At 39.1% G+C, this 16919-nt stretch overlaps 1 protein-coding gene across 1 annotated transcript in view; it reads left to right on the forward strand.

The window, feature by feature from the left end:
• The window catches only part of plekha7b (pleckstrin homology domain containing, family A member 7b), a 74741-nt gene extending 60983 nt beyond the window's left edge, over nt 1-13758 (forward strand). Inside the window, 13 exon segments of the mRNA XM_022192257.2 lie at nt 468-569; nt 777-888; nt 1077-1291; nt 2350-2541; nt 2627-2663; nt 2666-2743; nt 2885-2976; nt 3896-4117; nt 5774-6001; nt 8170-8303; nt 9164-9312; nt 11581-11721; nt 13092-13758. Coding sequence (XP_022047949.2) covers nt 468-569; nt 777-888; nt 1077-1291; nt 2350-2541; nt 2627-2663; nt 2666-2743; nt 2885-2976; nt 3896-4117; nt 5774-6001; nt 8170-8303; nt 9164-9312; nt 11581-11708 — 1689 coding nt within the window. The 3' untranslated portion in view covers nt 11709-11721; nt 13092-13758.
• The last annotated feature ends 3161 nt before the right edge of the window (nt 13759-16919 follow it).

Here is a 16919-nt window from a genome sequence, read left to right on the forward strand (position 1 = left end):
ATGTTTCAGGTTGACTGTGACTATCAAGATGAGTGCGAGGGGACAAACCTGACGCTGCAAAGACACGCATGAGTAGATTTCTCTGCCACTTACAGACGCGTTTTTATCAGAATCTCCACTGATATTCAAAAGGTTTAGAGCTAAAATGAAAGAGGCGAGTTTCAAAAGAGGCTTTAGCGATAAACCACAAGATTACATGAAAGCAAACATCAGCTCTAAGACGTTTTCGAGTGTGCTGGTTGCATTCAAGTGCACTCAATGGACACTGTAAGTATGTGCACTGCATGGTTCTGATTATTTGCAAGTGAGAGGACATAATAAAACTGAAGTAACTCAACACACCTACACTACTCACCACACATGAGCATATGTGTAAAGTGTGACTGTAAATCTCTATCTGACTGGGCCTCTGAAAGCTATCTCCTGACTTATTTTAACATGGATGTGTGTTATATTTTGTTCTTCAGGAGATGGAGAATGCATGGAACGAGTACAGTCGCCTGGAGAGAGATGTGGACTGGCTGAAGTCTGCCCTGCAGGGACAGATGAACCGCAGTGATCTTACTCAGGTGTGTGGCTATAAGTTATCACACAAATCATTCAGTGTCATGGAGACTAGTGCTTCGAAATGCACAGGCAAAGCCGAGAATTATTTGTGGGTAAGAATCATGCATCTAATGCAACTTGAAATCTCGACTTTGCCAAAAAAAGAAGACTTTTCATTAGAAAATGTGTCTATATGTACAAGTGTGCTCTTGTATTTTCGCTGTGAGCAGCAAGAAAAAGTCCAGATCAGAAAGGAGCTGTGGAGGATTGAAGATGTCATCGCAGGCCTCAGCACCAGTAAAGCCAACTACAAAGTCACTATCTCCTCTGTTACCAACCCAGGTGAGATGAGTGCTAACTGGAAAGCGCAAAAACTGTCTTTGCTAACTGTGTGGTTTTGCAGCATACACCATGCTTTTGTATCTTATCATTAACACTCTTAGTCATATCCTCGATACTAATGCCTTGAACATTTCCCGTAGGAAAAGCGTGTGTGTTTACGCTACATGATCACATATTGAATTCCCCAGAGAGGAAATTTGTGCCTTCAGTGTCGGTGTCATCAGTGCCTTCTGTGTCTGGGAGCCCGTCTGCTATGGAGATGAGATTGTCCCAGCAGCAGCAGCAGCAGCAGCAGCAGCACAGCCCCCACCTCAGCCCCAGCAGCCACACCCCCACGCTTTCTTGCAGCCCCAGCCAGCAGCCATTACACCACTCTGCAACCATCATCAGTGGGCTTAAATGGGTGAGTGACCCCTGCCACTGAAGTAAACTGCAGCTGATGTGTGTGCTTGACACTGGTTTTTATATAGCATCATCAGCATGTTTGAGCAGCTGTGATTGGTTGACACGTTTTCCCAATTCTTTCGCACTAGATAAAAGGCTGCAACCGTCTGTTTACCTTGTCATAAATTTGTTTATTTTTCAAATGAAGGAATGAATTGCTAAGTTAATAAAATGTCTCAATATAGTAAGAAATGCTCATTACTGTTTCTGAGAGTGATGTAAAATCGTCCACAACTCAAAAAGATGTTGAGTTTACAGCGATATAAAACAGAAATTTTATTTTACATTTTACACCTATCGGATAGGCTGTTGGTGTCTTTACCTTCTTGTTGGATAGCAGAAAGTATAAAGGCAGAATAGGAAAACAAGTCAGGAGAGAGGAATGTGATGTGAATTCAAAGCTCTAACTGGAATTGAACCAGGGACATTGCCGTTATGTGCTTTAACTATTCAGCTATTAGGACTGCAGTAATTTAAAAAAAAATTTTATAATATTGTTTTGCACCTCTGAACTGGTTTGGATTGGAAGAGAATGAACAAAACTCAGAGGTTTTGTGTGGAGTTTCTTGTACAGCAGAATCAGCTTTAATGACCAAGTACGTACACAACATACAAGGAATTTGGTTTTGGCTATTGGTGTCACTAAGAATAAGGAAGAGAGAATAATAAAATAACTATAGAGAAAAGATATATCTCTAGATATTTACACATCTAGAAAAGAATATATATACACAGTAGTGCAAAATGACAATTGCGTAAGTAACAATAGTGAAAAAAGCAAAGAATAAACAGAGAAAAGACATGTTTACATTCACTGCTATCACCAAACTTTTTCCATCTTCCTGCAAGAAAACAACTGCTCCTTATTGCCGCTACAGATCACAGCGCACCTTTAACATGAAGCATCAATATTCCCTGTGTGGGTTTTGTGTTCCTTTAGCGATATCACAGTCAGAGCTGTGCGGGGTAGATGCTTAATAAGTCTTTATTAGTTGTTCACAGTTGTTCTGTGTGCAGAGTGAGGAAGATGTGCCTCCCAGACCTCCTCTACCTCAGCTCTACAGTCCTGATGAGCATCCCCCTGCTGTGCCTCCGTTGCCCCGGGAGACAACAGTCATCCGACACACCTCCGTACGCGGCCTCAAACGCCAGTCAGACGAACGCAAAAGGGATCGAGAGATTGGCCAGTACACAAATGGAGACAGTAAGGTACATGCAGAGTGTGTGTGATTTTGTGATTACCCTGCTTTACTGTCTGACTTTCCTTCGATTTAAATCTTTCTGTGTCTCTCAGGTGGAACTTCGGCCTTTCCTGAGCGATCCAGAGCTCATGGAGCAGGAGACGGCTCCAGCCACATCAGTATTGTAGCATCTGGGCATGATGGAGGTTACCAGACGTTACCTAGCAGAGGTGCATGGATAATAGAGCCAGATTTATTTCACTGAATTATACTTAATGTGAAGTGTTTTCCATAAATTCCACGCAGGAAGATTTTTTTACTACCCTGCCAAGTTGAGAACAGCGTGTTAATAAATGTTGGCTTCCCTTCAGGAATGGCTGCCTCCTCATTTAGAGTAAATCAGTCTTCAAGCATCTCCTCATATGTGACTCTCCGAAGATCAACCTCAGCAGCCGGCATGAAGGTGAGGCTCAGAATTAAATAAAAAGAACTGTAACGAGTGAATGCCCAAATCAATAGATAGAGCAGATACACAGAGACAGTAGTGTGTCGCTTCAGTTTCAGATGATATCAATGAAATTCATGAATGAATTAATCAAGAGTTAAATTCTTTGATATCTGGGGCTCACATCAATACTTCTGGCTCTCTCAAGTCCTCCATCATACGCAGCTAGAAGTGTTCACAGGTGGGAAGTCTGTGAGAGGATCCTGATTTTATTTCTGCACTAGAGACACGAATACAATCATTTTTAAGAAAATGAACAGTGCGTTTGTAAAATGTGGGTGACGAGCTGTTAGCCAGATATTTTTAGTAGAATGAGTGAAATCAAAACGATTAAACGTAGCACCTTAATGTTACGTGTAATTTGTAAAAAAAAAAAAAAAAGTGTAATTTTTTAAGAAAAATGCTTTTTTAAGTCATGTTTGCAGCACTATTTTCAAATTTAGATCTTTTTTTTTTTATTATGAAATGTGTTTTTGTAAGTCCTTTTTGGAGATTTATGAGAAAAAAAATAAAAGTTTAAGATTGCTTGTGTCAGAGAAATGTATCCCAATTATTTAGACATGGGAACATTAAATTCTAATAATTTAACTTTTTTAGGTCATAACTTCATAGATTGATAAGAAACAATAATACAACAAACAATAATATAATCATTGCGTAAACCAAACAACCACCTACTAAATTTACCTAAATTAAAAAGGAAAAATAATCATTTCTGGCCCTAGATGACCTTAAACTGTGTGCCTCATATTGTCAGGTGTTTCATTCCTTACTGACATTCACTATGCTTTCACCATCTTGTTAGGATTTCACTTCTTTGTGTTCTGCTGCACCTTTTGCTCTCGTTGTCAACTTTCGTTCCTCCCACTCCTCTCAGGAGAGACCAAAAAGTGCCTTGGAGCGTCTGTACTCTGGGGACTCGGCACAGCAGCAGCAGCAGAGGGGGAAGATGAGCGCTGACGAGCAGCTCGAGAGGATGAAGAGACACCAGAAGGCCCTCGTCCGCCAGCGCAAACGCACTCTGAGTCACGGAGACCGCCATGCCTCTTCATCGTCGCGCAGCTCGTCCTCGCGCCCGCTCTCGGCAGACTTGGGATCAGTATGTTACTAGAACAGCGTCACATGTCACACTCTCATGCATGACGACAACCAAACCGAGAGTGCGATCTGCAGTAGTAATGCATGCCTTTACTCGGTGTAGTCAGTCTCCTCTCTGTTTCAGACGCTACAGAGTTGATATTAAACCACTGAAGTAGTGCAGGATAGCGATTCACTGTGTGGCTCTTTAATGCATGTTGTTTTCAGACTTTATTAGGTCTTTTTCACTGTCGACATTTTGACTTGCGATAGTGGTAAAAGCACAGGAGTGACTAATAATATGAATGTTGCCTCGGTGTTATTCTAGCACCAAGAACGTCAGCATGACAGCAACATGCAGAATACAGGGACCCTCAGGCAGATAAATAGAAGGCAGCCTTCATTATTTTTGTTATTTACATCTGTGCTTGTCCTTCTGTAGCGCGTTAAAATGTCTGAACAGTTTCTGCTTTAATAACTGTAGCACAGAAAGTGTGCACCATACTTCCTTAATTTTTGAAAAGTTTGTATTATCACGTTGGAATAATCAAATTTACATTAAATAGGGACCTTTTTTGTGTAAAACCTTTATAAATATTATAACTTGCCTATCAAACACATAACATACTAATTACCTCAGACACAGACTTTCCCATTATTCACTCTAACAACATTTCTTTATCCATCCGTTCTTACTGCTCGTGACTGATCTTGTTTTATTTTTTTGCCGATTTCATTCTAACGCTATACTACCATACTACTCCATAGACATGTTGTGTGCTGTCAGATAGCATAAAGGGGTCTTTTCACCAGAGTCCTGTCTCTCCTTTTAGATATTAACTCTTACTGTTCCTCTATAAGTGCTGCTGCTGTCTCCAAGCAGTCCATTTATGTGTGGCTGTGTGTGAGAGAAAGTGCCTAATTATTTCTACTGACCAAAACATTTACATACACTGAGCAATACCTGTTTAAGCCCACTCATCTCAACATCATCACAGCATTTTCTCTTTTTAAATTCTTTTTTAAATCAACACAAGGATAGACTGAGTGTTTCTGGATTGGGGAGCTTCTCTGGTCCCACTCCTCAGTCTAAATGTGAGGAAGTTTTTGAACTAATTTGTATGGCATTCATTCCATATCATATCAGAGCTTAAATGATTTCAGTGTTTGCTCAGTGTTTTTTTTTTTTTATCGGCTAATTATTGTTAGAAGAAACCTACCGTTTTAAATGTGAATGTTTGCAAAAAATAAACACTGTTTTCTAAAGTACTCATATTGCCATGTTTTTTTTTTGTTTATATTATTTTAACATACAAGATGTTTGGTGTTTTGGTGGAACTGTCATCAGTTTGAGTGAGGTGGTGTCTCCTGTTTGTATCTGTGACATTGTGCTGTCCTCTGTTGTAGAGAACTGCAGCATGCTGTGTTTTGAGAGCTTTCACTTTCATATAAGCATGCATGCTCATCTATGCATGTGTCCTGTTTTTTTTTTTTTCTTTCTCCTTTTTCACACCTGCACAAATACACGCACTGAAACACACTCTTTGCAGCCTTCGGAGTCATGGCAGGGTACAGATAACTAGTGTCAGTTTCACCTTTTCTTTTAGCTGAGACAACTTGATGGCGGCACCTTGTGATTTCTTTCACGGTTGATATTTTTCCTGTGTACGTTGTCCAGTGGAAGCGAGAGCAGGACTTTGACCTGCAGTTGCTCGAGAGGGCCGTTCAGGGGGAAGAGGCTCAGGGAGTTAGGAGTGTCCAGGGGGAGGAAAGACCTCCCGAGCACAAAGAGAGACCCCGCTCACACTCTGATGAATGGCTGACCTTCCGCTCCATGACTACAACCCCTCCCGCCCATGAGGTCGACCTGGAGCCGCTGGACTATGACCTGGACCTCAACAAAGAGGTGAGCTAGCTTTCTTTCTGAGAAATGCGGCTGATGAGGATAATACGGACACAGATAAATACAGAGATATTAAGAATGTAGAAAAAAAGTGCGCTCAACCAAATATGAATAAAGAAAATGAGTGTATAAGAGTAGCCCATTAAAAAATACAGTTTGAACACCCAAATCAAAGATTGTTTCTTTTATTCAACTTAGGCAGCAGTTGAACTTCATAAAAAAAGAATGATTTAAAATATTTGAATCATGTTTGTTCTGTCTGTACACAGAAATTCAAGAAATCACCTTGAATTCATAGAAAAGTTTGAGCTGCCACCCAAGCAGGGACGAAATGAAAATTAGGTCCTATAAAAATGTTTCCCTTCAAGCCAGTTTGATGTTTTGCAAAAATACTCTGTTTCCAATAATAAATGGTGTCACTAGAAAAGTAAGCACTATTTTGTTACCCACAAAGTCTTAAAATGACATGTATGCGTCATTATTTTCTCACTGAAAAATTCAAAAAGTCTGTATCTAATAAATTTGAAATCTTTACATTGTATGCTTTTCCTTTTTCTGTGCTGTATTACAATGTCAAATATTCATTTAAAACATGGCCAATGTTTCAAAAAAAATGAGATAAATGTATGTAAAAGTAATCCATGTGAGTCAAAAGTAACTGACAATGCATAGACATAGTATAAGGTTATTTTGTGACAGCATAGCATTTACTTGCTGTGTTTCACTTCAGTCTGCATTTTAGCACATTTCCATAGGTGTAGCTATTATTTGGGGGCACAAATGGACATTTTTTAATTCATTTTTTAATCTGGCTTGTGATTGAAAGACTCACTCTGTTATTTTGTCATGCAAGAGGCCAATAATAAGCGTAATATTTAGCAAACAGAGATGCCCTGGAGTGTTTCTCGCTGTACACATGTGAGCTGTTCGCTGCCATTTTCCAGATTGTATGCAGGCTCAAACATATCGCCATTTCCAATCAAGAATGACAAGTTATGACACTTCAAAAGTTTACAAATTATACACCAGTACGAGGATAAGGTGGTGCTTCAAAACACTGGGTGCTGCCCCTGAGCAGGCTTCTGAAAATTGGTCAGTCAGCAGAATCTGGGCTTCCAGGGAGGCCTTGGAGATCCCAGAGGCTAATATTGCTTATCTCAGGCTAAACTGAAAGCCTGTATAACATGAAGTATGAGATAGACAAGGGCTTTTTAAAGCTATGAATCATGCAAAGCTGCTCTAATTAAGTCCCAGAATGAAAAAATAGAGCTGAAAATGAGCACAATATGTCCCATTTGATTACCTGATGTAAAATATCTACCACTTTATATTGAAAGTCCATTCTTACCGTTTAAGCGAGGCAGATTTTACGTTTCCACATCACACTAATCTAAGTTGTTAAACTGGTCCATGATTGTCTCCAACATAGACACATGCTTGCAGGTCGTTAACTTAACCTCAGAAAAATCTTTTACTTTGAGAAAATAAATACAAGAGTAGTTTTGTCATATCAAACTCATGACCAGCCATCATTATGCACCATAGAGTTCAAACATGCCAGAGAAGTTTAATGATCAAAATACGTTTTGATGTGGAGGCTGTTAAATTTGAAAAAGTTCTTTTTAGTTTGTGACAAATAGCAGAATGTAGTAGTTTTATTGTGAACATGGTGAATGCGCAGTGTTAACTGAACAGTTGATCAATGACATGAACAGCGGGGAGAAAAATCAGTTATTTCTTCTACAATATTGCCCTGAAGCAGCACAACTGGATCGTTGGCCATTGAACATGCTTAAGGAATTATGTTAGTGTTTGTGTTACAGCACTGATTGCAAATGAGCAGCACAGCGGTGAACTATAGGCAGGGCATTGACAAAAAAGAATGACTTATTGCACTACGTCACAGTGAGTAATCATGTAAGTGCTGCAACACTCTGCCTCTACTAGACAGCAGGTTTCACTTAAAGGGGTACAGTGGTCGGTAATGTCTGAAAATAGCATTTACACAAAGGCACCTATGCAGATTTTTCATACATTTTCTGTTCGACTTTGAGCCTGTTTTGCCCCTTCCTGGATCACCAACAGATCAGCAACTTCATACTGTTCATCTCTACTATTCATTTGCATGTCTTTTCATTAGGATATTAACGCACACTTCTTCTGTTTTCTAGCTATCCAAGCCTCAGAAAGTGTTGATTCCGGAGCGCTACGTGGATTCAGAGCCGGAGGAGCAGCTCAGCCCTCAGGAGGTGGAGGAACGTCATCGTAAGGTGGAGCGCATCAAGAGCATCTTGGCAAAGTCCAGGTAGATCGAATACAATAACAATGAAGTTATACTGGATTGCTACTAATGTACAACTGATTCTGGAAGTTCAGGAAGGCATTGTAGTTTGCCAAACTAGAAGTCAAACCAAATTACTTCTAAGTTTCAAGGCTTCTGTTGGAATTTATTCACCCTGAACTATATTGTACTATATTGTAGTATGTTGCAGACTTCCTTGTACAGCATGGGTCAACTTAGTTTAAACACAAGACACTTGTGCTCAAAACAAAAGGATGTGCACTCAAAGAAGGACCTAGGATCCCTGACCCATCAGTATACACACAAGTGAGCAGTGATTCCAAACACATCTCTGGGGGTCATCAGGTGGAAACCTCCCTTCGACGGTGTTTCGCCTATTTAGTCCCACAACACCTCCAGGAGGCTAGGCGGTAAACTCTGGTGTAACAGATTCACCCCCACTTAGTGCCAGTTCACACTGCTCCTACACAATCCAAACAGCAGTGCCACGTTCACCTGACCCAGGCCCGTTTAGGAGATGCTTCAGTGCTGATGCTACCAGTTAGCTAGTGCAAGAAGCTGAATACCTAGTGCCAACTGCTAAAAAGTGACAAAGAAACTATATTTATAAACTCTCCAAACCCCTCTAAATGCTAATGCTAGCTGCAAGATTCCTACCATGTCCAAAGCAAACTTACCACTTAGAAAGAAACTATACAAGCCAGCTCATCAAACTTGATAATGCTAACCACTAATTTCTAAAATGCATCACTACTTCAGCCAAGCTCACCACAGAGAGAGACTATACAAAACTACAAATTGGTGTATTTTTATATTATTAGCTCATGCTGTCAATTTGGTGTTTTAATTCTCTCCTGGTACAGCGTGCAAAACCTCACGCCAGCGGTGTCTGTGGACAAGCCAGACGTCGGGCTAGTGGCGCTCGATTCGGCTCTGCAGGAGCAGGAGAGGATCATCACCATGTCCTACGCTTTGGCCTCAGAGGCTTCGCTGAAGAGCAAACTAGTCACAGGTTGGTCATTTACATAATTCAGAATAATTGTCTGTGCATTTAAGCCTGGGGGCCACTCTAGGTTGGACATATGTGCTTAGCAAATGGAGTGAAAAAAGTTATTCCACAGAAACACTTACAGAAATAATTATTGTATCAGTCAAAAAAAGAGAGAAAAAAAGCGGGCAAATACTGGCAGCTTGAGTGAAATTTCAATTGACATCTTTTGGGTGAAGAAGGGATAAAGAGAGGGAAGCAGCCTTTCAAGAAAGCTGGATTGATGAGAAGGGCGTAAGGTGCAAAGTCAAGCAATAAGGCTGCTCATTTCCTAATAACTGAACATTATTCCTTATTAGGAGCCCAGATAGTCTCTAATTGCAATCCGTGTAGAATCTTTTAGACAGAGGAGGAATCGCTTGATGAGGCCATTTTGTGTGCTGATCAATGACCCAGTCAAACTCCACTCTCAATCTGCATAACGCTGCTGCTGCTTTGAACGCAGCTCTGAACCTGCATAAAAGACATTGCGCTCACATCTCATCTCTTTCATACTCCTCACCAGACAGGCAAGTTAATTTTCACTGTAGCTGCAGCAGATTGTCAGTCTGCCTCGCTCGTGCGCACACTCACACACTCACCTATGCACACATTTATCTGTCACACCCGGTAATACTCAACCTGTCAGCGTGCGTGGAAGCTTAATATGCATAGTGAAGCAAAGTCAACAATTATAACATTATTTCTAGCATAGAGAAATGCCAGAGAATATAACTGGTGGCAACTTGTCAGTGGAGACTGAATCAACGACTTTCTCTCCCTTTGGTGTTAAAGTGAGGTATGTTGGTGCACTTTCAAACCGCTAAATTAAAAGAAGTGTCTTTCTCACAGTATTATGCATGAGAGACTTCAGCATGGCTGCCATGAAAAGCAGGAATATTCGTCACTGCAATTACACGTAGTATACATTAAAAAAAGGTGTCTTTGATTGTTGAATTTGTTATTCTAAACAGATAAATAATTTGGTCTTTTGTAATTACTTGTCAGGAATATTGAAACAAATCCCTAATTTTGTGCTGGTAAATGATCTACAAAATAACCTTCCCTCTCTAGTGCCTCTTCAACTATTCATTACTTTTTTTTCTTTTAAGCTGATCAAATGTTCAAGTGATGGAGAAAAAAAAATGAGAAAGCACAAATCTCACCACTGCGAACTCATCACAGTAAGCTACAAACGACTGATGGTGCAGGAGGTATTAACTACAGGAATTTACCACTCCGATGACTTTTTTATTATCAGATATCTGCAAATTGTTCGCGGATTGGGATTCTAAAGCAAAAACCCTGATGAAAATCTACATAGAACCATTAATAATATAAACCTGGAAGCTGGTAAAAACAAAAGCCAGCAGAGTTTGCAAACACATCTTTTATGTGCACTGTAGCCACAATTCTAGAAGCTTTTTTATTACTGAATAATAATGAATAAGGGAGCGGAACCATTATGGCAGAAAATGAAAGGACAAAGACGTCGGTAATTGACCCCCTGACCCCCTCTAAAAATCCCAAATTGTATGTGATAGGAAATGTATTTTTACTATTATTATGACCAAGATTCTGACAAAACAAGACATATGAGAATGCTGTGTGACAATGTAAAGGGTATTCTGCATAGTTTGTAACATTTTATATAAAAGCTAATCAATACGCAGATTAATCAACAACAGTAATTCGTATAACTGCTGCAACTTTACTCCCTACACATCCTAGCGTCTATGGTGTTTTTAAAAATATTACATTCATGTTATTAGCAGCATACACGCACAGATTTTTCCTTCATGTCTAGATTTGCTTCACAATTGGATGAAATATTTATATCGAGACACAAGAAATGTGTCACGAATCTCAGATTTGGAAGTTTTACTTAGGCTTTAGTGTGTAAAACATCAAAATTGCAAAAGCTAACATCTTTAAATTTCTTACATTGTTCAAAAAGCCGGGATACATCATGGAAATATTGGATTTACTGGAATTTTGCACAGATGTGACTGAGTACTTGGATTTGTAGGTTAGATATGTATCTGATGTCAACTAAAAATGGTTTCTGAACTGACTTTCTACATAAAAAAGAATGAAAAATGACATATAGCGTAATATTAGACTCCATTTGTGTTCAGACTTTATTTTCCAGTGTAAATGTAGTGGACAGAGCTTAAACACCTTCATAGTTGACCAGTTGACTAACAGCTAGCGTTATTTTCTCTCTTCTCCTTTTGCCCTCCCCTTCCACAGTCCCACCGCCTCCTCCGCCTCCCCCTCCTCCTCCTCTTCCTCCTCCTCCGCCGCCCCCTCCTCTTCCTCCCGTATCTCTGGCGCCTCCTTCTCCTCTTAACAACGGAATTCACTACACATTTGTCTAATCTGAGAAACAAAGTAAGGCCTAACTGCATGTGTGGTTCGCTCAAACGCGAGGCTCCCGTGTGCCTCTCACCTCACTGCATGCTGCCTGCTCTGTTGTGACTGCAGGAAACACTGTGGAAGTTAGAGGAAGCTCCCATTATAATCAAAACAAACATCTGCAGGCAGGCTGCTCATCCCACTGTGATAATTGTGTGTAAATTGTTTTTTTTTTCTCTTCTCCTTCTTCTTTTTTTTTCCTTTTTTTGTACCCCTGCCAAAATATTTATGGATGGATGAGAAAGGAAAGGGCTCAAACGAACATGACTGTTTGCAGCATTGTGTGTAATTAACAAAAGAGACACCTTTTGATTTAGCACCTTGACAGATCAGTAGTCGGCACAGCTGCATTCCTCAGCACCAATTAGCTCCCCATCTGTGCATGGCAGCCGAAAGAAAAACTGCAGCTACGTATCAGTGTTGTTACTGTAAATGCAGAAAGAGGGCTTGTGTCATTTTACAGCTTTATTAAAAAAAAAAGGAAAACTTCCATCCACCAGCCAATACTGACAAATATTCGAGCGCATTTATTCTAGCTGCTTATTTGTACGACCTTTAGCCCTCTTCTGACAAACAGGTCTGAAATAAATTGCTGGATGGAGATTAAAAAATCCTGAGCGCAAACAAAATAATCGGATGTTGATAAATGAACACACACAGTAACAAAATGTTCATCTAGTTACATTTGCGCTTTGACCTGACAGTATAATGCTGCATTCATTTACTTTGAGAATCAAAAGCATGAAATAACTCCTCACCAGCGTGGCATGCTGTGAATCTCTTATTATCTATTCAATAAGGAATCTTTATTTTTGGAGAGCTCTGTGGCTGCATGCTTTTCTGTGTTTAATTCTTTTTCTTCCCCATGTTTACATCTACAGATGGAATGTAACAGTTAAAAAACTGAACTACAGCAAAGGTCACTGCACTGTGCTTTGTCTGCACAACATTTCAAAAGCCCTTCACAAAGTGCTGTAAAGGTTGTTCGTTTAACTGTTCAACTTGCACATTACGGAGTGCGAAAGTGCATTTCTACTATACTGTGAATAAATATGCAGTGAATGCTTCAGTACATAATACAAACCCATTCATATGCAGCATTTATTAACTATGATTTTCTACGTGGCAGCTATTTTTATAACGATTGTCCTTCATTGTCCCCATTAGTAATGTGCAGGTATGTCACATCTTACAACAAAAACAACCTCTTGAAAGTATTTATTTTAATCAACTTGAGGTTTCAAAACAAAAGATGGAAAAAAAAACTGCAGCAATTTCTCATTTTGATTAAATCTGCTGTAATGATCTTGTTTCTGATTTTGTTTTTCTCTCTTATCGCTTCTCAGCTCAAGCAATTTCTGGACACTGAGGTGCTATTCCACAACAAACCCCTGGATTCTTCAAGAAAAGAGGATTTTGTTTGATTTGGGACATCTTTATATACAGCAATAGAGAAAAAAATGGTAGTAAACGTTTAACTTTGCTCTCTGAGGCTCACGCAGCGTCGATTCGTTAAAATGTTTTTAGCAGTTGGAAGCGAGTTTCCTGAGAAAAACTGAAGACTTTGCAACGGGAGCTGCTGTGCTTATTAACTATGGAAGTGTCTAACAAATGTTACCCTCATAATAATAATAATAATAATAATAATAAAGCGTATTTTCTACAAGTTATTGCACTTTGAATTCTACACTGTATCATATTTTCAAGATGTGACTGAATTGCTTTTTCTTGCAGTGTGATCTTTTTTTTTCTCATCAGGTACAGAATGTTCAGAACAAGAGGTACGAAATGATGTGTCATTATAATAGTATTTTTGTCGATACTCAGATAATATTCTTACACCAAACTCATGTGTACCTGTAGCACTGCCAGTCTCCTTTAGGCTTGCCAAAATGAATTTTATTTTTGCTTACATCAGGACAAAAATAACCTTTAACATATTTTTTTGTGTGACTTGGGGAGGTTGGGCAATGGAAATTTATAAAAATGTGAATATTAAAGATATTAACACAGTGTCTGGCTCATCACATATGTGTTTATTTCATTTTTTTACTGTTTTATTTTAGTAGATTTTATTCATATCAAATGTAGCTGAACTTAATCTAATCATCCACAGGTGGGAAATCCTGTCGTCTCTACAGGGAAACTCAGTAATCTATTACTGTTTGTCCTTCTGGATTAGTAATGAAAAAGCTGTTTGTGACTCATCTTTTGCCATCTTATAACTGCATAGTGATAAATACTGTCAAAAGTGATATGATATACTAAAGGTATAAAGGGCAGAAGTCATCTGACAAGAGAAAAATATTTAAAAACTTTAAGATTTCCACCAAAGCGTTGCTCTGCTAAAATTCCAGACGATTGACTTTTATTTAAATTATTAACTTTTAACCTAAACGAGCCTTTGTTCGTATATTTCACAGATGCTGTTTATTGATTGTATCTTTATTCAAATCATGTACAAAGGAATATTACTAAATCTGCACTCTTCACAGCTCTAAGATTCTCTTTGAAACTTCACATTGATTGCCTTGACCTATTAAACTCCATTCTATTATTTGAAAAGGAGAACCCAAACTATGGCGTGATCATAGCTCAAAGGAGGTGAACTTTCAGTAGACAAAAAAAAAAAAAGAGAGAGGCTTCTTGAAATGTTTCTTAAGTTCAAAGCTTTTTCCATCTCAAAAGGGCATTTTTAATTCCGTGTATTCTCAACCAAGAAGGTGGATGCTAATAACTCTGGATTCTGAAGTACGGAATTCATATCTTTAAATCATGAACTATGTCTCCAATGCAATTGTAAAAGAAACCACTGAGAAATACATGTATTGAACTTCGGATTCAAAAGGGAAAATGATATAGAGAATATGTTTTTAAATGGAAAATGCAACTCTGCCTTTATGACCGAATGCTGCAGTTTTCGGCACAAATATTTATCATGCTGCGTTTACAGAGCGGACACAGAGCCCTTGCCTTTGTGTTGCCTCCCAAGTGACATGTTTATCTTTAATTGGAGAGTAATTACTTTCCCTCACCCACATCACCGTGTTTTCTGGAAACACCTGAGAGAGAAGACGCACCTCCCTGAGCAGCCACATCCTCCCTGCCTCCATCTCTCCTCCAGGATCAGGGCCCCTCAGAGCCTGCTGGCCCTGGTGGCTAGAAGACCAGTCGCATCCTCTGTTCTGCTTATTTTGCAATAAAAATGGGATGTTTTTCCCTCCTCCTGCAAAAAAATTCACCCAAGACCCTCCACTGAGGATTGTGGCATTTCCATGTATTGACGTTTGGCTGCTGGTTCATATACATTTGTTATTCTGTGCTCTGGACTTCAAAGAGAATGAAAGAGAGGCCTATTATGCTAATTGGGTCCTGTTCTGTTAAACGCAATCAAGGCCTCCCGCATTAATCCTTTACTAAATACTTACTGGCTTCAGAAATGCTTTTTCACAAGAAGAGAGACGACTGCTCGGCATCCTGACAGAGATGTTTGTTGGTGAGTAGATTTTGCACGAGTAAATAAAAGATAATAAGTAGCAGTAAATAAAACGTCTCATTTAAAATCCTAAAGCAAAAGATCTTCGTGTCAGTGTTTGCAGTGTGCTGATAGTGACGCTATGTTAGGGATTTGACTTTTTTGGGGGTTTTTTGCCCGGCCTCTGCTTGAAAGAAGGAGCCTCTTGACACCCTGCTGAGGAGTCTGACCTTGTTCTCAGGTCTACATTGTTCACTACACTGCACAATGCATTTGTAACATATTCACCGTGTTCCCGTGACAGGAGCAGAGAAAAGGGGAGAAATCCGACAGCGATTCCCAGTGATACCCATTTCAATCGCATAAATATTATTGTTACTCCACGTAAATGTCTGAGGATTTGACTACAGTGGAAACACAGCTGGCGCCTTCTTTGCACACTGGGGGGAATCCAGACTGCAGTCCAATTGTGCAAATACAAAACCAAGAAAGCCAATGCAATAGGTGCTTTGATTTCAAAATAGTATTTTATGCTGTTTTATCATTTTCAAGTTCCACATACGGTACATTTTTTAATATGTAAGAAATGGAATTTGTTGAATAATTGAAGAGTTAAGAATCACTGAATATTCCTCCCAACGTGTGTGCGTGCTATAAAAAGAATAGAGGGAAGGCTGAATTACAGTCATGCTGCACCACACTGACCTGTTCTGCTGTTTGCAGAAATTAAAACAATATCTTTTTCTGGAATCTCTGATTTTAAAGTCACTTCATTAGTTTTTACAATTGTATTGTCATTTGGGAGACATACATGTAAAAAAAAATAATTAAATATTAAATAATACGTTTACTGGCTCAATATATTAAAGAGTAAGAGAACACCAAAACATAAATGATTAAGTGTGAGTTGAGAAGGTACTGTGCTTTGTTAAACAAGGAATTAATCTCTTGTTCCTTAAGCGGAAGGCTTTTACAATACCTACAGTGAATTGGGCTTTTTGTACATAAAAGCAACTGCTTTGCAAATGAACCAAATGCCCCTGGGCTTCCTCTTTAAACTAGCAGCTCTGTGCACACACACACACTAAACAAAGTGAAATTTACTTCAATCAGTGACTCCGCTGAAAAGGCTGCGCGTGTTGGAGCTTCAGATCTACAGAACAATGCAATGGTAACGCATCGTTAGTTAAAAAATGTATCCGCAAAAAATTAATGCAAAGACATTCTTCTGGTGCTGTGACTTAAACGTGTGTTTTGATGAAACACATAAAAACTCTGAGTTAGTTTCTGCAAAAGTAAGATTCATATTTACTGTCTCTCTACTGTCTCTTCCATGAAAACAAGGAAGGCTTTCACATCCAGATTCCTGATAGGACCTCAAACATTGGAGTGCATAATGTATTTAGAAAAACACTACATACATAGTATCATATATTACTGATCAATATTCATGAGTTTATATTAGCACATATGAGTAGATTTGTGTTGTTTTTGGCACAGGCTGTGCGATGATGTCCCTAATAACTATATAATTAGAATTGGCATGTTGCACTCCTTATTTCAACATGGTTAATCAGTGGTTTGCTGTTAACTTGAAAGGAAATATTAGATCCTGACTAAACTTTGATGAAATCCAGAGTTACAAGTAAGAGATTTGGGTCAACTAATGAGAACAGAGCATCCCACACTGCAAGTCCAG

This window comes from Acanthochromis polyacanthus, chromosome 2 (genome assembly GCF_021347895.1).
Source record: "Acanthochromis polyacanthus isolate Apoly-LR-REF ecotype Palm Island chromosome 2, KAUST_Apoly_ChrSc, whole genome shotgun sequence".
NCBI classification, from domain to species: Eukaryota; Metazoa; Chordata; class Actinopteri; family Pomacentridae; genus Acanthochromis; species Acanthochromis polyacanthus.